At 45.6% G+C, this 27,512-nt stretch overlaps 1 protein-coding gene across 7 annotated transcripts in view; it reads right to left on the reverse strand.

Annotated features, from left to right (window-relative positions):
• The window catches only part of CTDSPL (CTD small phosphatase like), a 120,501-nt gene that overhangs the window by 26,534 nt on the left and 66,455 nt on the right, over positions 1-27,512 (reverse strand). For 5 of the 7 annotated variants that reach the window (XM_042998634.1, XM_042998633.1, XM_015537070.2 and 2 more), the window contains exons 2-3: positions 9,670-9,824; positions 582-614 (exon numbers count right to left, since the gene is read on the reverse strand). In XM_042998634.1, coding sequence (XP_042854568.1) covers positions 582-614; positions 9,670-9,824 — 188 coding nt within the window. The remainder of the gene's footprint in view (positions 1-581; positions 615-9,669; positions 9,825-27,512) is intronic. The other 2 variants (XM_042998635.1, XM_042998637.1) reach the window with 1 other exon arrangement.

The raw sequence follows: 27,512 nt of genomic DNA on the forward strand, positions 1-27,512 counted from the left end.
GCCCGTGCTGACGTTGACCACTGGTGGGGCTCCTCTCCCAGATTCCGAGGCTGGAGAGAGAAACGGTGGCCCACAGGAGTGCCCAGCTGGAACAGCTTCAAGTTCGGGGAATACAATTGGGGCCATTTTTTTCTGATCTTAGAGCCAAGGCCAAGCTACTGACCCTGCTGAGTAAGTCAGAAACGGTCTGCTCACCCAGGACATGGGCTGGAGGAGCCCCCTGGGACACAGCCTGCTGCAGAATCCTACGTCTGGGCAAAAGTTTGTTCTCCCAGTCTATGGAGCTGGGGCTGAGGTGCTGGGGGTGGGGAAGGGCAGCAGGCCGCCTTAGCTTGGAGGCCCTTCGCAGAAAGAAAGGAAAGGTGAGAATTTGGTGACTAGATGCTGGTTGTCCTGCTGTTCCTGAGAAACCTTCTACTCACAGTTTAAAATGTAGCTTCATTTTTCAACAGAACAGAGCTGTTTGTACCATATGCTAAAACTCAATGTATGCAAGAACATTTAAATAACCATTTATATTAGTAGGCCCAAAGCTACAAGATTCTACACGTGTTTAAATAAAATTTGATAAATATACATACACTTGGTATGGGAATGACCTGCCTCTGGTCACCCTAAGGAAAAAGAAAAAAGAAATCATTGTCAGGTTTGAAGAGAAGTAAGCAGATCATATACTCAAAAGAAACTTCAAAGCACTCTTGAGTACGGCAGCCCTATGATTTCCTGTTCTCTGCACCCTGGTGGTGTTCAATGAACAGGAGGAACCCAACGATTTTCCAATTAGGGCACTGGGCTCCACTCTGCCTCCCAGACACCCCCCACCCCTGACAAACCAGGCCGGGTTCCTGAGGCTCATTAATCTTGCGTGTTTAAATGTTTTTCTTAATGTTTCTTATTTATTTTTGAGAGCGAGAGAGCACAAGCAGGGCAGAGGCAGAGAGAAAGTGGGAGATACAGAAAGTGAGGCAGGTTCCAGGCTGACAGCACAGAGCCCGAGGCGGGGCTCGAACCCACGAAGGGTGAGATCGTGACCTGAACCGAAGTCACACGCTCAACCTACTGAGCCACCCAGGTGCCCCTAATCTTGCTTATTTAAATGGTGCCTCCCTTACTCCCAGGAATTTAATCCTTAATTGAAAAATAAACACAAAAGCCCATATACTACTTTGATCCATTAATCCCTCTAGTAACTGCCTTATTTCTTGTTTTTAAGTTAGTTATTCCCTAAAAAGACTAAGCCTTAAGTCAATACAATATGTAGAGGAAGGAAGACTAGTTTATCAGATTACAAGGAATCCCCTGGTCACTCCAGGTTTTCTTCTAGAGGAGGACTGGACAGAAGGGAGACAGAGTCCCCTTTAAGGGGAACAGAAACTGTATTTGCAGGGAGTGTTAAGAAAATTCAGGCCTCAAAGTGGGGCCTCACCCATTCTGCAACCCTGGAATGCCAGCCATTCCAAACCCGGTTGATGGAAACATTTCATTTTTATTTTTTTTAAGCTTATTTATTTATTTTGAGAGAGAGAGAGAGTGCATGCACAGGAGAGGCAGAGAGAGAGGGAGACAGAATCCTTAGCAGGCTCCACACTGTCAGTGCAATGCAGGGCTTGAACTCACAAACTGTGAGATCATGACCTGAGCAGAAATCAAGAATCGGATGCTTAACCGACCGAGCCATCCAGGCACTCCAAAACATTTTATTTTAGCATCATTAATAAATGCTAAAAAAAGAACACTTCTTCTCCGTTATCTCCACTGAGCAGTTCCAGTTTCTGTTTCTTCTTTTTTAGATGGAAGGATGGGAGGCAATAAATACCAGCATCACAGTTCCTGATGAGGAGATAGGAGACTGTTTCCTGGTCTCCCACATGGAACTATTGTGAAAAGTGTATCCATCTTTACTGAGGGCGTCGCTTGTGACCAGGGTCTCATGGGAAGGGGTCAAACCAGATTGCTGACAATGGCAGGTGGCTGGCACCTCTTTGGGCTCTGCTCTGACTCTAAACACCAGTTAGCAACCTCTTGATCATCTGCAGCCCTAGTTACCACCTCTGCCGAGTAACAGCAACTCCTGTTTCCTCTCGAGATCCTCTTGATGGCTCTTTCCTTTTTCAGGACACTTGGGGCTTGCCTTAAGGATCCTAAACTGCCTTCTGCCATTATTCAAGGCAGAGCTGTGCTGCTCTCCAACACAAAGGTGCAATCAAATCAAATCCATTTTTAAGAACTTCTGCAGAGAAGTTCATTTCAGAAGCTCTTAAGTAATATTACTCCCAACATCTGGCTCTAGGAGGTGGCTGCTCTTGGTGGGGAGACTTCAAGCAGAAGCTCACAAGCCTGTTGGGTCACGACAGAGGAGAGTTTCTCAACCCTGGAGCTACTGACATTCTGGGCCTGGTAACTCTTTGCTGCGAGGGCTGTCCTGAGCATTGTAAGATGTTCCACAGCATCCCTGGCCTCTACCCACCGGATGCCAGTAGAACTCCTGTAGCGACAATCGAAAATGTCTCTAGATGTTGTCAGATGTTCTCTAGGGGGCAAGATCATCTCTAAGTGAGGAGCACTGCACTAGTGGGAGGCTACAAACAGCCCAACACACAGGTGTACCTTCAGACAAGATGAGCACATCAGTGAAGGAAGAGATAACAACAGCAAATATCTGAAGGGCTTGGCAAAACACAGGCTAGGACCGAAAGTGCTATTCTGGACAGATGTTTGGGCTGGAAAATCACCCCGGAAGTTTGCGCGCGCGCATGGGGTATGCACGTATTAGGGAGTGTTCAGCAATCCCTCTCCTCTGTCCTCTCCCTGATTAGTCCTCCGTGGTCTGGGCCACTGGGGTCCCCTGGGCGCTGACTTCTTCTTGCCTCTCGTCAGGGGCTGCACACCCTTTTATTTTGGGCAACTGGCGTGCAGGTCCAGGTTGTTAACTGTGATGGAGGCAATGGTTGCCACTCTAGGCCACTGCTGCTGAAGCATTTCTCCAGGACAAAGCGAATACGTAATGTGGATAGAACCCTAGATGCCACCTGTTGCACTCTGTCCACAGCCTTCTCTCTGCTTCCGGCATGCTGAGTTCCAAGAGGCAGGGAGAGCTGGGGGCCAGCGGTAGAGATGGGCCTAGAACCAGCTTCCACGTCTAATGTGCCTGGGCTGTGTTCCAGTTGTCCTGACCAAGCTGAGTAAGAGGGAGGGCAGAGGGTCCTCTAGGCAGTAGCTGCCCCACTTTGACAGGTTCTTTCTGTGCGGTCTGGTCTTACAGACCGACTAGTAAGTGCAATGCAAATGATGCATTACTTAGAGTTAATTCTTTGAAAAGCAATTGTGACAAACGTAAGTGAAGGAAGTCCAGGAATGAATACTGAGTCCGGGTAAGCCTAGCTCTGCCAGAGAACTGCCTTGAAAGGCCTTTATTCTCTCATATATACAGCCAGCTACTCCAAGAAACCTGCCAGAGGTACGCCGCCATTTTCTCATGCCATTTCACCTAGGCAAATACTATTTTTAAATTAAAACTTTTACCAAGACAGCCGCGATTCTTCTCTTTGTTTGAATCCTTCACAGGCCTAGGGTACCAACGATGGTCCTTTTGCTAATGGCGACTCTCTAAAGCAATGATTTAAATTGGGGGAGGGAGAGTCCGAGGAAAGCTCACCGAGGGAACACGTTAGAATTTGCGGCCGCAACAGCGTTTACAGTGGAATCTCATCATATAAATTCCACGAATAGGTTTTTCCACACCAATGTAGAGTAAGGTTAAGGGAAGTCATCTTTTCATGATTTTTTTCCCAAAATTTTCTCAGCTATTCTTCGACATTATTTCGTCTATATAAAGTTTAAGTCTTATCTAGAAACCTAACACATTTCTCTATAATTAAGAGCTACCAGAGCAAAACCTTTTAATGATTCCATTTTTTGAAGTATTTTGGGGTTTCTATGTAAATAATCATGTCATATGCAAATAAAGCTAAACTCCAATGTTTTTCATATTTATATCAATTGTTTCATTTTCTTATCTTCTTACATTAGCCAGAAACTGCCAGAGATTTTCCTATGTGGCTTGCTGTATTTATTTATTAAATATTTTATTTTATTAAAAAAAATTATTTATTTAAGTAATCTCTATACCCAGTGTGGGGCTTGAACCCACAACCCCGAGAGCAAGAGTCACATACTCTTGTGACTGAGCCAGCCAGGCACCCCAAAGATTTTATTTTTAAGTAATCTCTACAGCCAACACGGGGCTCAAAAGCTACAACTCTTGAGATCAAGAGTCGCACACTATACTAACGAGGCCGGCCAGGCACCCTGTATTTCTAGAAGACAGTTTTTTATCGTATTTAAGTGGTTTTCTTCTACATATTTGTCTATATTGTTGATTAGTATAGTATACAAAGGTTATGGCTATTACACACTTGATGTATCAGACCTATTATCATTAGAAAACGTCCCTCTTTCTCTTGTTTGTTTTTGGCCTCGAATTTTGTCTGATAGCAATTTTTTTTTTAAATTTTTTTTTTAATGTTTATTTATTTTTGAGACAGAGACAGAGCATGAATGGGGGAGGGGCAGAGAGAGAGGGAGACACAGAATCGGAAGCAGGCTCCTCTGAGCCATCAGCCCAGAGCCCAACGTGGGGCTCGAACTCACGAACCGTGAGATCATGACCTGAGCTGAAGTCGGACGCTCAACCGACTGAGCCACCCAGGCGCCCCTGTCTGATACCAATTTTGTCACCTTTGCTTTCTGGTTATCTTATCTGCTTTTTCCATTTTGCCCATCTATTTTCCATCTTTTAAAAACCACCGTATATTAGACGTTGGGTCAGAAACTACTAGTCATCTACTGTCATAGTAATTCCAGTTTTCTTTCTGGGCACACAGTAGGACTGCACGTCCACGCTCCTTGAAGTTAAGCATAGTTATGTGAATTGCTTTGGCCAAGAAGATGTAAGTTAAAATGAGGCACGTGACTTCTTTTTTTTTTTTTTAAGTAGGCTTCATGCCCAGCATGGAGCCCAATGTGGGGCTCGAACCCTGAGAGCATGATCTGAGCTGAGATCAAGAGTCAGATGCTCAACCGACTGAGCCACCCGGGCACCCCAAGGCATGTTACTTCTGAGTGAAGATTTTAAGAGCCAGTGTGATTCACCACACTCCCTTTTCCTGCTACGGCAACGACGAAAGCAAAAAGATGGGGCCTTCCTCAGTCTGAGTCCATGAATGAGGATGAGCTACATTACGCAATCTGATGGCGGTAGCTATGAGTCACGTGTGGCTACCGACCCTGTGAAAAGGTGGTTAGAGCTAAGTTAAGATGCGCTATAGGTATAAAATACATATCAGATTTTGAAGAATTAGTAAGATAGCAAGAGTATAAATTTTATCTCATTGATAGTTTTTTTCTATTGATTACATGTTGAAATAATGTTTTGGAGGTCTTCGGTTAAATCAAATGTATTATTAAGAGCAATTTCAACTCTTAAGAAATATTTTTAAGAATGAGGCTACTAGAAAAATTTAAACAACACAGGCGGCTCACATTATAGATCTACTGGACAAGTGCCACAGCTGACCCCCGATCAACGTGTAGCGTGAGTGAAAACCAGACTTTTACCGTTTGCAGCCTCTGAGGTCTGGGGGTTGTGCCTACGGCCTAACCGAGCCCACGCCGACTGGCACGTTGACTCAGCAGCCATTTCTCCTTTCTCCTTTGTGAGAGAGCTCTGATTCTGCGGAGGGCGGGAATAGGCCAGTCTAAAGTCTTCCCCTTTCGGGCCTCCCTTCCCTTGCTGCCAGAGGGTAGCCGTGTGACAAAGTTCTGGCCATGCAGACAGAAGGAGACGTACCCTGGGGTTTTCTGTGAGAGCACTGACTTCCCATACAAGCGGCCTAGGTGGGGGTACTCCTCCCCGCCTTCTTCCCTCGGATGTGGATATGCTGTCTGAAGCCTGTGACTCTGGGATAATAAACAAGCATGGGGATGAGGGCAACCGCGCCAAGGACGGTGGAGCGGAAAAATGGAAAGACGGAAGAACAGAAAGAACCTGGGTCCCTGATGGCATCATCGGGCACCTAAACAAACCCCGGCAACTGCCAGACTCAGGCTTTTTATGTGAGAAAATAATCCCCTATTTGTTTAAGCTATTATTTCTCAGTTTTCTTTTCCTTGCTGCCAAAATCGTTCCTATCTGATGCAGGTCTATTCTTGGAAACAGCATACAGATGAATTTGTCAAGCCAATCTGATACGGTCGTGGTCTTTTGTGAGGGGAATCTGGTTCACTGAACTTGGGTTTTATGCCTCCTCTTTATGTTAGGTTTACTATTGATGTTTGTTCTCTTCCCCCTTTCTCAATTTTGACGGCCTACTCACGTTGCTGCCCATTTCTCCTTTCACTCCTTGTGAATTTTCAGGATCTATTTCCTAACTGTGCTGCTTGTACGGTTCTATCCCTAACAGGTGGTACTTATTCTTACGTCTTCTATAATTGTATCATAACAGAATATCAATCTCGCCCAGGCTTCTTTCGGTCCCCTCTCTGAATCATGACATGTCTGAAAATGCACTCCCTTTGCTTCAACAGATAAATGCTATCTTGGTCACATATAGAATTTTTGGTCTGGAATTCTTTTCTCTCAATAGCCTGTAACATTTTTTTTCATAGTCTTCTGGCTTTCAGTATTGTTGATGAGAAGTCTGGTACTGCTGTAATTCTCTTTCTTTTGAAAATATCTCGTTCTGGTAGCTTGCCAGATTGTCTCTTCACACTTAAATTTCAGAATTTTTTTTTAAAGTTTATTTATGTTTTGAGAGGGAGAGAGTGGGGTGGCGGGGAGCAGGGAAAGGGCAGAGAGAGGGAGGGAGAGAGAATCCAAAGCAGGCTCCACACGGTCAGTGCAGAGCTCAGTGCGGGCCTCGAACCTACGAACAGTGGGATCAGGACGTGAGTTGAAGTCGGACACTCAGCTGACTGAGCCCCCCGGGTGCCCCTAAATTTCAGAATTTCAACAGCACACATCCAGGCATGTGCTCCCCTAACCTGCCCCACTAATCTCACTGTATACTTACTTGGTAAAAGCCCTTACAGTCTACATATTCATACTTTTTTTCAGCTCAAGAAAAATTCCTTCTACTACCTTTTCTCTTCCTGGCACTCCTATTTGCATGTTAGCTCTCCTCGATGCCTCTTCCTACCCTTCCCCCCTCCTCCCACAATGATCATCTCTGTGTTTCTGGTCTGAACTGAAAGATATTTTCTCCACTTGCTCTAGAACATTAATTCCGGCCTCAGCAGTGACCACCCTCATTCTCCTTTTTCTCAGTTTGTTTACTAAGTTTTTATATTTAGAAATCATGGGATTTCTTTTTTAAGTTCTAGACGTTACTTTTGTCCTCGAAATTCGTTTCTTGACGTATCCTTTCCTGAGTTGCCTACTAAAGTTCTCTTCTGTCTCTTCTGTTGCTTTCACCTCAGTGGGAGCCTCATAGTGTACTTTTTCGACTTGGACCTTCTCCGCAGTGGCAAACGAGGGAGCACTGCCAGGTCCGGCAAGGAGCAATGTTTCTGTGGTCCAGCAGAGCCCAAACTGACAAACCACAAGGACAGGAAGAAAGTCTCTGCGCCTAGTGGGCTGCTTTAGGGCACAAGAAGTGAAAGCAATTCAGCTCATCAGTACAGCCCCTCCAAGGACCACACACATCAAGTGGGTAGTGCGGGCCCTTTCCGAGGGGATCCACAGCTCTTGCTGGCCGGTGGACCTCGTGGGACCATCCATTTCAAGTCTCTGTCCTAGGACTCCAAGAGAGGCAAGCGTTTTCCTCTGTTGGTGGCTTCCTGCTTCTCACTGAGGCTCAGAGAGGATGAATCCCGCGCCTGCTCCTTCCCCTGGAGAGGTCAGGAAAACCAGAAGCCTTACTGCGCTTTCCGGATTCCACTGGCAGGCTCACCGGGTTTATCCAGAGAGAGAATTTCAACGGTGAGAGCCACGTGCTCAGGCTGTCATCCTCCCAGAACCCTTCTCCTTCCATTCATATGTACTTTAAAAATAATTTACTTTCTAGTCCCCAAAGTAATTTCAGCTTATTTTGTGAAAATTGGGAAAAGCTACAAGAAAAAAGAGAGAAAGAAATGAAGCACAGGAGAGGGGAGAAAATCCTATACATAATCCCACCAGTATGAGATAGTCTCTTCATGTTTCGGCATATATCATCCTAGTCTTCTGAATGCCTGTGTGTGCATGTAGGACTATGTATATATACTTATACTCACCTGCTACATTGAAGTCTTTTATCCCCTATTTGTTTATTTATTTTAGAGACAGAGAGAGAGAAAGCATGAGTGGGGGGGAGGGGCAGGGGGAGAGAGAGAATCATAAGCAGGCTCCACACTCAGTGCAGGGCCTGACACTGGGCTCGATCCCATGACCCTGGGATCATGACCTGAGCCAAAATCAAAAGTTGGATGCTTAACCCACTGAGCCACCCACCCAGGAGCCCCTACGAGAGGTAATTTTTAATAGTTGCATACTATTTGAGTATAGGCTTATTCTATGGGTTTTCTATTTTCTATTGTTGATCATCAGGTTGCTTACAATTTTGCAACATTATGATCTGTGCTGGATAGTGTGTTGTAGTTCAATAATCCATAATTACGCCAATAAATAATTTCTAGGCTTTAAGATTATATTGCTAAATTTCCTTCCAGAAAGTTGTAACCAATTAACATGGCTACGAATAACTGATTTATATCGTCTAACCCCTTTGTCACTACCCTCCTCCGAATCCAAATATTTTTACAAATATCCTCAATAATTCGATAAGTGGAAAGGGCTATCTCAAGACTTCGGTTTGCTTTTCTTTGATTAACAGCCATACTGAACATTTTTTCATGTTTACTGGCCTATGTTTCCTATTTTGTGACATGCCTGCTCATGTCCTTCGCTCACATTATTTGGAACATGAAGTTTCACGGGTTTTGCGTCCTCAAAATCTCAACTGTCTTCACAGTGAATAATCCCTCTTCGCCTCCTGCAGTGATTCTTACCTGAAAGTCTAATTCGACTGAGATTAACGTTGTAATCCCTGCTCTCTTTTCCCTTCTACTTGCCTGATATCTTTCTACTCACCCTTTTAACTGTTCTGAGTCGCTTTGTTTAGGACAGATACGTCCACTAGGCAGCATGTGGGCGGAGTCTAGTTTTTCTTTATGTACTGTGAAAATCTGACTTAGGATTTTTCATCTGCTGCATATAAAAGAATGTGTAATAAATACGTGTGTTATTAAACAAGGTAGTTGAATCCATTTATACTTAGTATTGGTTCTTTCCCATGCCTCTGTGTCTTCATTTGTCTTCCCATTTCTCTCTCTGCTACTGGTTCTTTAACTCTCCATCTCACGCAGCCGACTTCCCAAGACAGAATGTTATAAAAATGTGAAGTGATTCTTCCAACTCTCATCAAATATGTTCTTCCGTCTGCTAAATGGGAACGACTGACCCATCCTCTGACAAAACACATGATCTTTTGTGGAAATTTCAGGGCTGTACGGTGAGTGGCTGCACACATGCTATCCCAGGCTCTTATTCAGGATATTCACCGGGGTGGGGGGGGGGACAGACCTGCAGCTCCTGGGGCTCTGCTGAGTGCACAGGTCCCCTCCAGCACTGACCTTCTGAAGCCCACCGTTCTCCTCCACCAGCGGCGGAAGCACACTGGGGCCGCTGGCTGGTGGGGCCTCCACATTATAATCACGGAAGCAGCAGAAGAAGGAGCTGAGGATGCCACGGTGCCTCTGTTTCTTCAAGCTGACGTTGCACTGGGATGCTGGAAAGAGAAAAGCACACTGCGGCCAACTGCAGCACGTACTCATGGCCGTAATGCAACGCGAAAACTCGAACGTGCAGTTGCCCCCCAGAGCCCCCAAACCAGGAGACCTACTTAGCACAAGAAGATGAGGGGCCCCGGGAAGTCACGCTCAAGGATTGTTATTCAACATGCGAATCCTCGAGGGCCAGCTGGTCGATGGAGGTCCAAGCCTGCCTGCGACAGAACTCCTCTGACCTCAGCCCGGTGGGGGTTGTTTGCTCATTAACTGACCCAGCCTCAGGGTCAGGCCCCATCTGCATTCCTGAACCCAGCAGACAGTCTCCGGACCCAGGACTAAGCACTACTCCAAAACAAAGATCCTTTCAGGCACAAGTCAGACTTGACACTTTCCGAGCAGCGTTACTCTGTGCAGGGTGCCAAGAAAGAGTCACTTTGAAGCTAGGTCCTTGGACACTCCTAACTCCAACCCTGACCTCATGAAGAAATAAGATGTGTGAGGGCATGAAGACCCTTTCTTAAACTCTGCCGTCTGTCAAGTAACTGATGGGAGGACTGAAGTCTTCCATTGCACTTAAAACACAAACAGCAGATGTGGGACAGAGAACACGTGCTCGGCTGGGGCAGGGCTGGCCAGGGCAAAGTCCCTCTTCCTGAAGCCCAGGGCGACCCTGTGCCATGGACTCGCCCCCCGGCCCGTCCTGTCCCTCCGGAGGGAGTGAGGTTATCTTTTCTGTTATCTGGGCCTCAAGACAAGCTGCCGAAAGTCAGAAATAAAAGGCAAAAATGAGAATAAAACGAAAAACACACCTCAGGGGAGGAGACTGACAACCTGGAGGGGCAGGAGCAGTGCCTGGGAATGCATCCAGGGCTGTCCCACCACAAACCACCTCTGGGTGGGTCAACGTACTCTGGGCAGAGGCCACAAAGGGCCCGTGCTTAGGGTTAATGGGGAAAGTACCAGCGTAGGAAATCACTGAGTCCGCGTGGTAACTGTTGGAGTTTATCTATCCCGAAAAGCAGTTTTGGCACGATCCCCTTTTTCTGTACTTAAGTGATTTGTGCACCACCTTCCCCGTCGTGAGATCACAAAACTTCTGCTAAAAGTCTTGGAGTACTCTTCTGCCAGCGGCAAAACCAAACGCATTCACATGGAGATTCTGAGAAAAGACTGAAAAACTGTCTTTGCCAGCAACTCGACAGGCATGGACAGGCGTGGGCGAGTGGCCAAGTAAGTGTGAGTTTAAGGTCCTGATTTGCTAATAATGAGCTTTAGAACCATAACCCCCTGGAAATGATGGCTGTTTTATCTTCCTTGAGAACGGCTGGGTGCATGTCATAGGGTACCCCCGTCTTCTTACTTGGGGCCCCCCACAGTAGGCCAGGCCCGGCCACGGGGACCTCCAGGCACAGAGGCCTTCCAAGCAGCAGTGTGGGGAAGGGACAGTGACCACTGTTCACTGAGGGCCAGCCCTCTGAATTCCAGTACTTCTCAGTTCTCATCTCAGGTAACCCGCACGGCTACCCAAGGAGATCAACACTTCGGTTTCCATCTCACCGCGGCGGAAATACAACTAGTAACCGCGTGTGCCAGGATCTGAACCCAAGGGGGCCTGTTTCCAAAGTCCATGTGCCATGCTGAAGACAGTCTTGACCGATCAGGTCAGATCAAGGAGGGAACATGCCAAATGGGGGAGAAAAGACTGCAATAAACTCATGGTGTTTGTTTTTATGCCACACTCAAATAATTTAGTCAGGGGAAGAAAAAGAAAAGCGGTCTCTTCCCTGGCCAATGGCACATTTCTCTGCAAGTAAACACGCTATCTGTTTATGTCCCAGGGACACTGAGCAGCTGATGCCCAAGCAGGGCAGTACATAGCTTTGCAAAAAGCACCCGCAGCCCCCAGATCCCATTTTCATCCTCGGGTCATATACGTCTTCCCCACAACCAACAAACAAATTAACAGACTAATTTACAGGATAAAAAAATCCTAAACCTGGAGATGGCGAGCTACTCATAATTTCTACCCTTAGATGGCTTACCATGTAGAAGCCACAAACAGAGCTGCAGGAGTGAGTCCCCGGGGAGGCCATCACCCTGAAAGGAAAGTGGCAGCCCGCTCAGGATTTCCCTTCTCTGCACCAGGAGGTGAAGCAGCCCAAAGTGGCCTCGCTTCCACACTGAGGGAGGAGCCGGGCCTCTTCCCACTAAGCAAGGTTTGTTCTAGGGCCTACAGGAAGCTTTGGGAGGCTGGGGGCTGTCTGATTTCCTGAACACTCTTGGACTTGTCTGGTGCTCTCAAAACCAGGCCAGTGGGGGAAATGAATGGAGCTGCTCAGCCTCACCCCTCCTTGGCACTTAGTTCTGAAAGGGCTCAGGATGCTGACTGGCCGGGTCTAAAAATCCTACGGCCTTCCCCCGCCCCAAGCTGCTTTCCGTCCATTACCAAGGCCCGGCCAATTCGAGCCATGTGACTGACTGGCATCTGACCCAACGTGGGCCAAGGAGAGTCTGCCCCAGGATCCACGCTATAGCCACTGGAAAGGATATTCTCTTTTTGCTGGCTTGCCAAATGGGTAGGACGTAAACCTGGAGCCTTTGGTGGCTCTGGCCACCACGTGAGAAGCACCTACCCGAGGACGAGCCAAAACGGAGGAAAAAGCAGCTGAGACATGGAGAGGGACGAATCTCCGACAACACCATCTGGGGACGTGGTTTCATTAAAACCAGATCCTTCCTGGGATTCTGAGTTATATAAGAGAATAAATTACCTGTTTTTCTGGGTTTATGTTATTTGCGATGGAAAAGATTATCCCTGGAAACGTAAGCTCCCTGTCGAGGTGGTGTGCAAACACTGGTGAACCACACAGGCACCGTCCCCACCTCACGTGGCTCACGTCTAGCACGAGAGACATCGAACAAGAGATTCTGGTACAGTTTGCGTCTTGCTATGACGGGCAGCACAGGGCACACAGTCCCAACTGGAGGGTGGGTAGGAGTGATTTCTTAGAAGAAATGCTTTCTGAGCTGGGCTGACGGTTTCATAAAATTGCTGGAGAGGGCAGGAAAGTGGGGAGATAGCCATTGGTAAAGGGCCTGATGTGAGAGACAGCACGAGGTATCTGAGAAGTCAGAGCAGTGGCGAGGGGGTGCGGACGTGGTTGACGACAGCCTTGTAAACCATGCGATGAGTCTGCATTTGGCTCTATGGAAATGGGGAGCGGCACGAGCAGATCTGTACCGCAAATGTCACGGTTTGACCTTGCGACTGGAACCACCGAGCTTAAATTTTAAATGGACTGATACAGGCTATCAATCCATATCAAAGATTTCCAGGATACCGTATCTGCAAATCAGAGATGTGGACCGTTTTGGGTAAAGAGCCTAGAATGGAAATTTCTTACTTAAAAATTGACTTTAATGTTTAGTTTTGAGAAAAAGAGAGAGAGAGAGAGAGCATGAGCAGGGGAGGGGCAGAGAGAGGGAGACACAGAATCCGAAGCAGGCTCCCGGCTCTGAGCTGTCAGCACAGAGCCCCACGCGGGGCTTGAACCCACGAACCGTGAGATCTTGACCTGAGCCGAAGCCGAGGCTTAACCGAGCCCCCCAGGTGCCCCCAAAACTGACTTTAAGTACAAGCTACATGGAAATAAGAAATAAAAAAATTAAAATTAAAAAAAATAAATTACACGGAGAGAAAATGGGCCGTGGAGTGATTATTGGGGTTTGAGTCCCTCCCTGCCACGCGTCAGCCAGTGTGACTTCATCTACCTAAGCTACACCACTTCATTCCTACGTCTGCAGGGCTGTTGTGTGGATGCGGCAAAAACACGCGTGTTTGTAAAGCACGTGTGGTGCTCAAGAGAGAAGATCTACCGGCAGCTTAAGATACAAGCAAGAAGAGATTGATCGATTTAGGTACTGAGCAATGTCTCCCTGTGAACATTCGGAAGTTAGCGTGTATCCAGACAACAGTCCTTACAAAAACAGCCTGGCTTCATGAAAAAACACGTAGGCAGAACCATTTTGGTTTTGGTTATGTGAATTCTAAACTTAGAACTTGACGTAGCTCCTTAAAACTTTACTTCCTATCCAAAGTTTCTTTGTATAATAATAATAATAATAATAATCATAGAAACTAAACAAATAAAAAGCAGCTCCCCATGTGAAGCTTAAAATAAAGGCCTAGGGCTCAGGCCTTTTCTAGGAACTCTTATATGAAATCCGGTTAGAAAGAAAGTGTTATAATTAAACACATGAAATGTCTGGGCAAAGTCCACCGAGGTAGACAGTGCGGTTCGGTCCTCTGGTGGGATGAAGGGGACGGGTCCGAGGAGCTACCAAACAGTGTTTATGCCAACGCATGGAGGGTGCAAGTGAATCCACAGCCAGTTGGTATGTACAGGCCAAGACGGGCATTTCTAGCCCTCCGCTGATACTTCCTGACCTAACTGGTTCCCTCCTGCATCCAGAAACTGAGCTGTTGCCCCTCAAGCAGCCAGTGTTTCTCCGTCAGTGTGGGGGCAGCCCATGCCACATAACCCGGGCCCTTAAACCGTTCTTGCGTTCTGACCTGGTTTGGGTTACAGCCGTGAGGAGGCCCTGGCTCTTTCCCGAACCCCTGGTCTCAGGACCAAAACCTCCTGGGTCTACACCAACTCCGAGCTTCACGTAACTTGTCTTTGTCAACACCCCACCCACCTGTCCTTATCTCACATCTGACCTGAAACTCCCACTGCCCCAAACACACCCCTACACAGTCAGAAGAGTAGTTCAGGATGAAGCTCAGAGAAGCTGGAACGTTGGTTGGTCGAAGTGTTTGCTACTTACCATCAATCCATCCCAAGTCATTCGGGTTTCTCCCCAAGCCAAGGAACTGCATCTTGGCAGCTACAGACAACAAAGGTTGGCCTTTAACTCTCACAGTGCCAAGCCGGCCTCCGTGCCAAAGACCCAGCACCACAGAGTTTCTAGGAGAAAACGGACTTGATACACCACATCTACTGCTAATGTGTCAAAGCACCAACACCTGCCCTCCATGCTAGCTTCTTTCTTGTTGCAAGAGCAGAATCAAGAAAGGATTCCACAGCAGGTTTGTAGCGTCCGAGTATTCACAGCAGAACATTAAAAACGTCCAAGCATCAGCATGGACACCGGTGCTGTTAAGGGTGCAAAAGTGCACACCAGAGTCTCCCAAGGAAAAAACGCTTCTTCACGTGTGGGGATGTCAGAGCACACCCTGAAGAGCCCACGCAGCTGGATTCACAACTGTATTACTAGGGAACAAGCTAGACACCTTTTTTTGAGTTGGGAGCGGGGGGGGGGTGTTCCTCTCGCCGGCCGCGGGCGTTTAAATGAATGCACCCTTTCTTCTCTTGTAGGACTGGGCTGCAAATCTCTGGAATGCAGCCCAGGGCCGTGGTTTGGAGTGGGTGTCTAACAGGAAATTCTGGGCAGTCTATGCATACATTACATTCCTTTCCCACCCCGAAAGAGTGGTCAACAAACACAACTTTCCTCTGTTTGAATAATAGGAGGGTAAGGGGGGGGGACTGTTGGGGTGGGGAGAGGCCAGGGCACAGACCGTACAGAGTTCAAAAGCAGATGTGGCTGCTGAGCATCCAAACATCCTTTTCTCCTAGAAAAAGGACTTAGTCACCAAAAGGGTCACCTTCTGAGATACCCAGTCGGTCCCTCTCCAATTTCCAAGTGATAAATTTCCCCTGGGAACTGCACCCGGCCCTCTGGAAGAAACGTGCCTTTGATCGCTCTTTTCCCACTACAGCCCACGACGGGCGGGGGCGGCACTACCCTTGAGGAATCCAGGGGAGGAGCAGGGGCTGGTGACTAAAGGCTGGGCAGGAGGAGTCCCGATGTCATCCTTCCATGATGGTAGGATGTCTCCCTTGTTCCCTCTTGGTTCCTAACAGCCCTCATCAGCTGCCGCCTCCTTTGCCGGGGGCCCTTGACATAAATCGTGGCTGGCCTTCCCAGCGTGCGGTGCAGAGATGACACCCGGTTTTCCGACGAGGAAGCCGAGACTCGGAGTACTTACAACTGTGCGGTGAGGGTGCTGGGGTTCAAAGCCAGAGCAGCCCGACTACAGAGCTTCCAGCCTTCCCACTAGCCCTCCCTGCCTCGCTCCTCTGTACTCTTCTGGGTTTGGGTTTTACTTCCAGGGAGAAAAAGCTGATATGAGGCCTTGTGCTGCCTGTCATCACGCCAAAGGCCACACTTGAGAAAATTCCACAGTGAGCCAGGGATACTTGTGGTAGCCCTATGAGGTCAGTCCAGACACAGTGGGTCCACTGTGCCTCGGACGCACCCAGGCAGTCAAACTCTCTGTGACTTAGCTTCCAAGGAGTGCCCCTGTGCTGGGAATGCCCTCCTCGCCTCAGCACCTCCCAGACCCCTGGCCCAAGGCCACACGGCTCCTAAGTAACAGGGCTGGAGAGAAACCAGGTCTGGGGGAGTCCAGAATCGGAGCTCTCAGCCGTCACTGTACAGAGTCCGCTTTTCACAGCAAGAGCCAAAAGAAGTAACAGAACAAAGGACTCAAACAGAAAATGCACTTAAGAGGAAGTAAAGGTTAAAATTTAACGGTAATTAAATAAATGAACGCTGAAACGATGAAGCTCCGTTTTGTGCCTGTTAATTCAATGAACAGAAATGACGAACACAAAAACACAGCCGATGGCGGTAAGATTTTGATGGCAGAGGCACCTTCATTCACACGTTGCTGGTCACGCTGGAGACTGGAACGATCCGTTTGAAAAGCAGGCGAGCGATGTGTCGGAGACCATGAAGTCTTCCGCAAACCATCCGAACGCCCAGCAGAGTGGGAACGGTTAATTAAACTAATGCGTACCAGCTGGACAGAAAACCTTGCAGCCACAAAAAACGCCACTGGGAAGAGCGTGGAAAAGTGCTCGTGGTCACTGGCAGGTGAAACCTCTTGGTGCTGTACATTCCTTATGTCTTCAGCCTTGTCAGGTGTCTCTGGACAAGATCTGGAACACAGGCTCCAGGCGCACAAGCTTGCGACGCATCTTGTTCGTGCCCAAGCCCCTCGGACGTAGAAATGTGCTGGTACAGAACGGGCCCGTGGTGACACATGTTTACTGAATGAGTGTACGTATGAGACAAAACAGAGAACGATGAGCATTTCTGGGATGCTACCAAAAAGGAACAGCGCCTGTGATTCTTCAGAGAGAGGTCAGCTCAAGCAACACTGCTTCCTGGGAAGCCCTCCTGTCCACAGCAAGCCTCCTCCTCCAAGCCGGCTTCACCTATGCCCCCCACGTCTCGCCAACCTATCTGAGGAATCCAACTCTCAGCTCCCAGATGTTTTTAATCAAAGTGGCAACCTCTGTTTCCTAGGAAATAATTGGTGCAAATCTTCAGAGAGAGATTAAGTAAAATTCACCAATACGTTCGGTAAGCATGGCAATTTCTGGATCATAGGGCTGGGTCAATTATTATTTTATTAACTTTATACTTTTCTATTGTTTTCCAGTTTCTATAATCTACTTCATGTTAATAATGGAAAACAATTGAATAAATATTAAAAATGTTTGTTTCTACTTAAAAAATATATGGGAACATTTTTGCATATGTGGTACCCTTCTACAACCTTACTTTGATGGCCTATGTTGCATATGTGTGCCTATATACTGTGCCATAATTAAACTCACTTTGGACATTTATGCGGTTTCCTTTAAAAAAGGATCATAACAAGGGTGCCTGGGTGGCTCAGTCCGTTAAGCGTCCGACTTCGGCTCAGGTCACGATCTCGCGGTTTGTGAGTTCGAGCCCCGCGTCGGGCTCTGGGCTGACAGTTCGGAGCCTGGAGCCCGCTTTGGATTCTGTGCCTCCCTCTCTCTCTGCCCCTCCCCCACTTGTGCTCTGTCTCCGTCTCTCAAAAAATGAATAAGCTTTAAAAAATTTTTTTGAAGTGTCACAACAAATGCTGCAATTTGTTTGCAACAGCAATGTTAGGAAATATCTAGTTGTTCACTAATATGGGACAAAGTGGAATAGATCCCTGGCGTGGAGTATTATATAGCTGTTAAAAGGCTGCAGCTCTATGCACACTGATGGTAGCAAAGACTTATATAAGATGTGCCAGTTGCTATTCCTGCACTTTATATAGTGAGTCACCGAATCACTTCAGTAATCTTATGGGTAAGAGCTAATCCTATACTCCTTTTATAGATGAGGAAACTAAGGCCCACAGAAGCTAAGAAACTTGTCCAAGATGACCTACCTCGTAAACAGTAGTGTTTGTTCCAACCCGACTAATGCGTGCTTTTTAACTTCTGTACTATATTGCCTACTACTAATGGAACACATTCGGAGATTTATTAAATGACAAAAGCAACGTACATATGGTACAGATAGTGTGCTACCACAGACCTTCAAAGTTAAACAAATTAACAAACTAAAAAGCACAATCACGTGTACATTCTTACCTGCGCAAAAAGTCCCTCTGGAAGGATTTATAAGCAACTGGTTGCTCCATGGGAGAGAAATGGAGGACAGAACTGGGAGGCAGGGAGAATGCTTTTTCACTCCATTTCCTTTCAGTAGCCTTTGAATTTTGTACCACCTATTAAAGTGGAAATTCTATGTAATGTACCATGCATTATAATGAGTAAGAAGCATGAAAAATGATACTACAGCGAGGACGTGTACATAACTTTATGTGTCTGATTATCCTATTAGAAGACATTCCTAGAAGTGCAATCGCTGGGACCAAAGTCTTTGAAGAAATGTTGAGCCTCTAGATCCTGCGGACCATCTGCTGCCTAGAGAGGCGGCGTCGCGGTGCACCCCCAACCCGTGGGGTGTCCCCCGGAGGCTGTGCCAACACAGAGACTTTAAACAGCCTTTGCCCGTCTGCAAGGTAGAAATGGCAACAATGTCGCTTTCATGCGCATTTCCGCAATCGCCCTCTGACCTCCGAGTTCTGTGACCTCTCCTACGCCTCTGACCATTTCTACTGCTTCTGAGAACTGGGCTTATATATTTTTTGCCTATTTTTCCACTTTTTTCTTTGATTGTTAAGAGTTCCTTTGTCCAAATTGGAGACATAATCCTTGGGACTGTTCTGTACGTTGGAAATAGTCTCAGTTTGTTTTAGGCCTTTTGTTTTTTACGGTGGTTGTAGATGTGCAGAAGTTTTAAGTTGTTAGGGAGTCAAATCAAATGATTTTTTTTAATGTTTGTTTATTTTTGAGAGAGAGACCGAGCATGAGTGCGGAGGTGCAGAGAGAGAGGGAGACACAGAACTCGAAGCAGGCTCCAGGCTCTGAGCCGTCAGCACAGAGCCCAACGCGGGGCTCGAACCCACGGACTCAGGGACTGTGAAATCATGACCTGAGCAGAAGTCGGTCACCCAACTGAGCCAACCAGGTGCCCCATCAAATGATTTTTTAACTGATTTCTTCCCACCCTAATATGATATACTATTCACTTACATTTTCTTTTAGTTTTTTTTTAATTAAGTTTATTTATTTATTTTGAGAGAGAGAGCACACGAGCAAGGTAGGGGCAGAGAGAGAGAGAGAGAGCGAATGAATGAATGAATGAATATCTCAAGCAGGCTCCATGCTGTCAGCACAGAGTCCAATGCGGGGCTCAAACTCACAAACCGTGAGATCATGACCTGAGCCGAAATCAAGAGTCAGACACTTAACCGAATGAGCCATCTAGGCATGCCACCGCCCCGCCCCCGCCCCGGCCCGCCAACCTTCTAGTTCTTTTTTCAGTTTAAAGTATCTTTGAAGTAAAAATTTTATCTGTTTGGAGTTTATTCTGTACATAGTAGGATATATGAAGTCTACCTAGTTTCCCCCCAAAGGTAAATATCCTAATAATATTTATTAAACAATTCATCTTCATACACTGAGTGGGGCATTGTCTTCATCCCTCTCTGCTCCCCTCCAGTCCTCTGCTTGTGCCCGTAACACAAAGCTTTGCTACTGCAGATACACTATTTTATAGTTAACAGTACTGGTCCCCGTTTATTATATTTTTTTCGAAAATTTCTTGGATAGTCTAACCCTTTATGCTTCCAGATGAATGTCAGAATCACTTTATCAAGTTCTAAAAAAAAAAAATACCATTGGGATTTGGTTGCATTAGGCTCATGAAATATACATCCACTAACTCTAGTTAATTCCATTAAAGTAATTAAAGGAAGGTTAAAACGAAAAAGTTTAAACAATCCATTTGTTGTACCTTATTCCTTAAAATTGTGCCAAGATTAAAAGTGGCCTTGGTTATCAGCTTGGAATAGACTATTGTGACTATAAGATACTTTATACAACTCCCATGGTAACAATAAGGAAAATACCTATAGACGAGACACAAAAGAAAATGAGAAAGGATTAAAAACACGTCACCACAAAAAAGTCATTGACACACAAGACAGCTAAAAAGAAAAACGAGAGACCACAAGTTACAAGACAGAAAACAAAATGCAATAGTAAGACCTTCCCTATCAGTACATGTTAATAAAGTCCCCAACCAAAAGACATACAGTGGCTGAATGGACAAAAAAATAAGATCCAACTACCTGCCTTCTATAAGAGACTCACTTTAGATTTAAGAACACACATAGGCTGAAAGTGACAGGGTGGAAAAAGATATTCCATGCAAATGGTAACAAAAGAGAGGAGAGTGGCTATACTTAGAGACAAAGAAGAACATTACTGGTAAAAGGGTCAATTCACTGGAAATACAACAATTATAAATATATATATACCTAACACCAGAGTACACAAATATAGGAAGCAAGCATGGGCAGAAATGAAGGGCAAAGCAGACAGCGACACATTAATAGTAGAAAATTTCAGTAACGGACAGAACATCTAGAGAAAAGACAAACAGAAGACCTGAATAACACAAGAGACCAAATGGACCTAACAGACATGTACAAAACACTGCACCCAACAGCAGCACCATACATATTCTTCTCAAGTACTCAAAGAACATTCTCCAAGACAGATCACACATTAGGTCACAAAACAAGTTTTAACAAATTTAAGAAGACTGAAATCGTACCAAATAACTTGTCTGACCACAATGGGATTAAACAAGAAATCAACAGAAGGAAATTTGGAAAATTCACAAATATGTGGAAATTAAACAACACACACTTGAATAACCAATGGGTCAAAAAAGAAATCACAGATATCTGAGACAAATTCAAATGAAAACACAACATACCAAAACTTACAGGATGTAGAAAAAGCAGTATGAAGAGGAAAGTTTAGAGTGGCAAATGCCTACATTAAACAAGAAGAATTATGGGGCACTTGGGTGGCTCAGTTGGTTAACTGTCCAACTCTTGATTTTGGCTCAGGTCCTATCTCCTGGTTCATGAGTTCAAGCTCCATGTCAGGCTCCGGCTGACAGCCCAGAGCATGCTTGGGATCCTCTCTCTCCGCCCCCCCACCCTCTGCCCTGCATCCCCCCTCAAAATAAATAAATAAACTTGAAAAACAAAAGAAGAATGTTATTAAATAAACACCCTAACTTTATACCTCAAGGAATTGGAAAAACAAGAGTAAACCAAGCCCAAAGTTGAGCAAACCAAGCCCAAAGTTAGCAGAAGGAAGGAAATAAAAAAATAGTTATAACAGAAATAAACAAAATAAAGACCAGAAAAACAAAAGAAAAAAATCAATGAAACTAAGAGTTGGGTTTTTGAATAGATCAACAAAACTGATAAACCTTTAGCTAACCTAATTAACAAAAAAAAGAGAAAACTCAAATAAAATAAGAAATGAAAGAGGAGGCATTAACAACTGATATCACAGAAATAAAAAAAGATTATGAGACTACTATGAAACATTATATGCCAACAAATTGGATAACCTCGAAGAAATGGATAAATTTCTAGAAACACATAATCTACCAAGACTGAATCATGAAGAAACAGAAAACCTGAACAGTTCAATAATGAATAAGGAAACTGAATCAATAATCAAAATCTCCCAACACAGAAAAGCCCAGGGTCAGATGGCTTCACTGAGAATCCGATCAAACATTTAAAGAAGAATTAATACCGGGGCACCTGGGTGGCTCAGTTGGTTGAGTGTTCGACTTCAGCTCAGGTCATGATCTCGCAGTCTGTGAGTTCGAGCCCCGCGTCGGGCTCTGTGCTGACGGCTCGGAGCCTGGAGCCTGCTTCAGATTCTGTGCCTCCCTCCCTCTCTCTCTTCCCCTCCCCTACTCATGTTGTGTCTCTCTCTGTCTCAAAAATAAATAAAAACATTAAAAAATTAAAAAAAAAAAAAAATAAAAAAAAAAAATAAAAAAAAAGAAGAATTAATACCAATTCCCCTCAAACTCATCCCAATAATTAAAGAGGTCGGAACATTTCACTCATTTTATGAGGGCATCTTCAATCCTGATACCAAAGCCAAAGACCTACAAGAAAAGCAAAGCACAGGCCAATATCCCTGATGGATAAAGATGTAAAAATCCTTAACAAAATACTAGCAAACCAAATTTAACAGTATAGTAAAAGGATCATGTCCCATGACCAGCTGGGATTTATCCCTGGGATGCAAGGATGATTCAACACACACAAATCCATCAACGTGATACACTACATTAACAGAGTGAAACACAGATCACATCAACAGACGCAAAAAAAGGCATTTGACAAAATTCAACACCATCTCATAATAAAATACTAAAAAAAATAGAACTTAAAGGAAAATAATCTCAATATAATAAAGGGTATATACTAAAAGCCCATAGTTTTGCTGTTATTATGCTACAGTTAAACATATCTTTCCTATGACTTTCTATGGGTTCTTCCCCTCCCCCTCCCCCCCGCCCCCGCCCAAAGCCCATAGTTAACATCCTACTCAAAGTGAAAAACTGAAAGCTCTTCCTCTAGGATCAGCAACAAGGCAGGGTGCCCGCTTGCCACTTTGATTCAACAAGGTAGTGAAAGTCCGAGCAATTAGACAAGGAAAAGAGATAAAAGGCATCTAAGTTGTTCAGAAAGAAGCAAAACCATCTCAGTTCACAGATGACATGATCTTATATACAGAAAACTCTAAAGATCCCATAAAAAACTACTAGAACGAATAAATGAATTCTGCAAAGTTGCTGGGTACAAAATCAATGTGTCCAAATCGGTTGCGTTTCCACCCGCTTACAACAAACAATCCAACAATGAAAAGGAAATTAAGAAAACAATTGCACTTTCGATAGCATCAAAAAAGTTTTTTCATTTTTTTGGTTAAACTTAATCAAGGGGACGAGAGCCTTGTACGCTGAAAACTACAACTGGTGAAAGAAATTGTAGAAGACACAAACATGGGGCGTCTGTCTGGCTCAGGCAGTAGAGCGTGTGACTCTTGATCTCAGGGTCATGAGTTCACGCCCCACGTTGGGTGTGAAACCTACTTAAAAAAAATGTGAAGAAATTATAGAAGACACAAATAAATGCTAAGACAGCAGGTGTTCATGGATTGAAGACTTAATGTTATTAAAATGTTCACGCTACCCAAGGCAATCTACAGATTCAGTGTAATCTCTTAAAATCCCAATGGCCTTTTTTCTTTCCTGGCAGAAATAGAATTAAACAATCCTAAAATTCATATGGAACCTCAAATAGCTAAAACAGTCTTGAGAAAGAAGAACAAAGCTGGAGGGCTCACATTTCCTGACTTGAAAATATATCACAAAGCTATCCAACAGTATGGTGCTGGCATTAAGACAGATACACAGACTCATGGAACAAAACAGAGAGCCCAGAAATAAACTCACACATACGTAGTCAAAGGGGCTTCAACAATGGAGTCAAGTCTACACATTGAGGAAAGTATAGTCTCTTCAACAAATGGTATTTCTGAAAACTGTGTACCCACAGGCAAAATAATACAACTGGACCCTTATATTACACCATGTACAAAATCAACTCAAAAGTACATTAAAGATTTAAGTTTAAGACCTAAAATTATAAAACTCATCGAAGAGAACAGGGAAAAATGTTGGTCTTAGCAATGATTGTTTTAGATAGGACACCAAAAGTATAGGCAACAAAAGCAAAAATCAGACGAACGGGACTACATCAAACTAGAAAGCTTCTGCACAGCAAAGGAAACCATCAACAGACCTACAAAACGGGAGAAAATATTTGCAAACCATGTATCTGGTAAGGGGTTAATACCCAAAATATGTAAGGAACTCCTATGACTCAACAGCAAAACAAACAAAACAAATAATCTGAATTTAAAAATGGGCAGAAGACTTGAGTAGACATTTCTCTTAAAAAAGACATACAATGGGGGCGCCTGGGTGGCTCTCAGTTAAGCGTCCAACTTCAGCTCAGGTCACAATCTCTCAGTTCAAGGGTTCACGCCCTGCATTGGGCTCTGTGCTGACAGCCCAGAGCCTGGAGCCTGCTTTGGATTCTGTGTCTCCCTCTCTCTCTGCCCCTCCCCTACTTGTGCTCTGTCTCACTCTCAAAAATAAATAAACACCAACCAAAAAAAGACATACAATGGCCAAATGAAAGGATGCTCAACATCACTAATCATCAAGGAAATGCAAATCAAAAGCACATGAAATATTATCTTATACCTGTAAGGATGACCATTATTTAAACACACACACACACACACACACACACACACACACACACACACAAAGAGAAAAGACCAAGTGTTGGTGAGGATGTGGAGAAGCTGGAACACCTGTGCACTGTTGCTGGAAATGTAAAATGGTGCAGTTGCTGTGGAAAACAATATGGAAGTTTCCCCCCAAATTAAAAATCTCATATTTAAAAAAAATTTTTTTTAACATTCATTTATTGTTGAGAGAGAGAGAGAGAGCGCGAGTGAGCAGGGGAGGGGCAGAGAGAAAGGGAGACACAGAATCTGAAGCGGACTCCAGGCTCTGAGCGGTCAGCACAGATCCTGACGTGGGGCTCGAACTCACAAACCGTGAGATCGTGACCTGAGCCAAAGTCGGAAGCTCAACCGACTGAGCCACCCAGGCGCACCCCCCCCCCAAAGTCCCGTATTTTTAATATTAGAAAGATCACTGCATATGATCCAGCAATCCCACTTCTGGGTACTTATCCAAATGAATTGAAAACAGGGTCTCAAAGAGGTATCTGCTCTCCCACGTTCACTGCAGCACTATTAACAACTGCCAAGAGGCAGAAGCGACTGGAATGTCCAACAATGGATGAAGAAAGAAAATGTGGTATATACATACAATCAAATATTATTCAACCGTAAAAAAAATAAACACTGTCATGTGCTACAAATGGGTGAACCTTGAGGACACGATGCTAACTGAGATAAGCTAGACATAAAAAAAATACGGTATACGATTCCAGTTCTATGAGCTACCTAAAGTAGTCAAACTCACAGAAGGAGAGGGTAGAATGTTGGTTGACAGGGGCTGGGGGAGGAGAAAGAAGGAACTGCTGTTCAATGGGCACAGAGTTTCATCATGCAAGATGAAACAGCTCTATGGAGATTTAACATGCAACCCCGTTCATACAGTCAACGATGCTGTCCCACGCTTAAAATTCATTTAGAGGGTAGATTTCACGTTGTATGTGTTGTTTTGCTTTTTTATCACATTAAACCAAAAGAGTGGCTTCGGAAGGAAGCCACGACCACCGCTGATGGAACGTCACCTGCCCTGTGCCAGCAGCTCCCACAACTGATCGTGCGCAATCCCCACCTCGCGCGGGCATCATCACCCTCATTCTAGCAGTCCAGGAAGTGGGGCACCTAGACTTCGCTCAAGGAGGCACAACCACCATGTGGCTGAACTGCAGTTTGTATTCAGGCCGCCAGACTGCAGAGTCTATGTGCGCTTTTCTACCCGCCATCATTACGACTAACACACCATGGGGTATCTGCCTCACCCCCTCTGGCCTACGGGGGACCCAAGCGGGTGGTGGGGCTCGTTCACTCCGGCTCATCACCCCTGTCGCCGGGCAGTAGCATTGCAAGCGTCCTCGACATAATGACTGCATTTGCTTGTGGAATGCTCGTTCTTGTGGGTAAGAGTCACAATTCATCGGTAAAATTCCACTGAAAACTGCTATCGTTGGATCAAACTTCTCCCAGTGTACTTAATTAGAATCACTAGCCAAAGCAGCAAGCCAGCTCACCCGGAAGAGTTTTCTACGTTGGTTCTGCAATTAAGGTGTAACCATACCTATACCTTGCTCTCTATCCAATCGTACCAAATACCGGTTCAAAACTGGGGGAAAAAAATCACCTTAAATAATTATGTCTCTATTCACCAATGAGAACAAAAATTAATTCCCTAATAGCTTATCTGGTGGCATTGACATGGGGTCCATGACGGGGGCAGAAATAAGAAAATAATGGTGTTTCCTGTGCAGGCTGGACACCCGTGAGCTCATCCACCACGGCCGTTCCTCTCAGGTCCCAGGCGCGGCTTCAGAGAAGCTCTCTTCCTCGCTCTGCTGCTCTGCTGAATTGGGCTCGTCGAGTTTTATCCCTACTTACCTTGTGTTACTGTTTAATTTCCTTCTGTCAGCCAGCCTGCTGTCTCCTCTGTGACCCTGCTCTGGCCTCACAGACCTCCCCTCGGTGGCATCCTTCTGGTCTCAAGTTAACAGTATTGTCAGCCCCCAGAGGGCAGTGAATTCACCAGCACATGCTTAGTTAGCGTCTCCTGTCCTTCGGGTAGTGTTCTACGTGGACAAAACTCACAAACATCCCTGCCTTCACTGAGCTTACTTATGTTCCAGTGGGAAGAGACAGACAATAAATAAACGTGTAAAGTATAGAGTACGTCAGATGGTGGTAAGTGTTGTGGATCAGAGCAAAGCAGGAAAGAGGTGAAAGAGAGGGACTTAAAAGAAAGAACTTAAATAAATCTATTTAGAGTCAAGGGCAGGTCCTGTGAAGTCACCACCCATGGCTTTGGAGAACCGTCACCCCTACAAGGAAGGCCCCTCACAACTGATGTATCTCTTTCACTTCTCTTTCTCCCATTCTGCTACCCACCCTTCACTGGCCTCCGCACATACCCCACCCAGCATTCCTTCTAGAATGTCTCCATAACCTTATGTAATCTGTCAGCATCTGCCCTACTCCCAGGACCAGATACTTACTTTGCAGGACCCAGTGCAAAATGAAAATGCAGGGCCCGTTGTTAAAAAAGTAAGAATTTCAAGACAGTAACTGCAGAGCATTAAACCAAGCGTGGGGCGCTCTGTGAAGCACAGGAGGCACGCCCACGAGGCTGGCCGTGCTTACTCCTACTCTACCCCAGAAGGCAGATGAAGGCAAGGCCCTGTGAATGAGGCCTTCCTCCCACCCCAAACACAGCCCCAGTTAGAGGTGCAGAATAACAGCAGCCCTTACTACATCCTCCAAAGCGCTGAATGAGTCTGCGTGGAGGAGAAAGACGAGCCGAGGAACCAGCAGTGGGAGGGCAGCTTTTATAGGACAGCTTCCTGAGGGGGGGAGCCCGACACCCAAAGAGAGGGCTACACAGAAATGCCTCCTGAGTACCTCCTGGGCTTGAGGGAACACGACAACGTCGGATGATGCAGGCAAGTATCCACAGTGGTTGGCTAAGGTTTCCCTTGGACAGAACAATTTCCTGGGGGGAATGGGGCTGCTGCTGGGCCCGGAAAGGTGGACAGAGGGGATACGGAG

This window comes from Panthera tigris, chromosome C2 (genome assembly GCF_018350195.1).
Source record: "Panthera tigris isolate Pti1 chromosome C2, P.tigris_Pti1_mat1.1, whole genome shotgun sequence".
NCBI classification, from domain to species: Eukaryota; Metazoa; Chordata; class Mammalia; order Carnivora; family Felidae; genus Panthera; species Panthera tigris.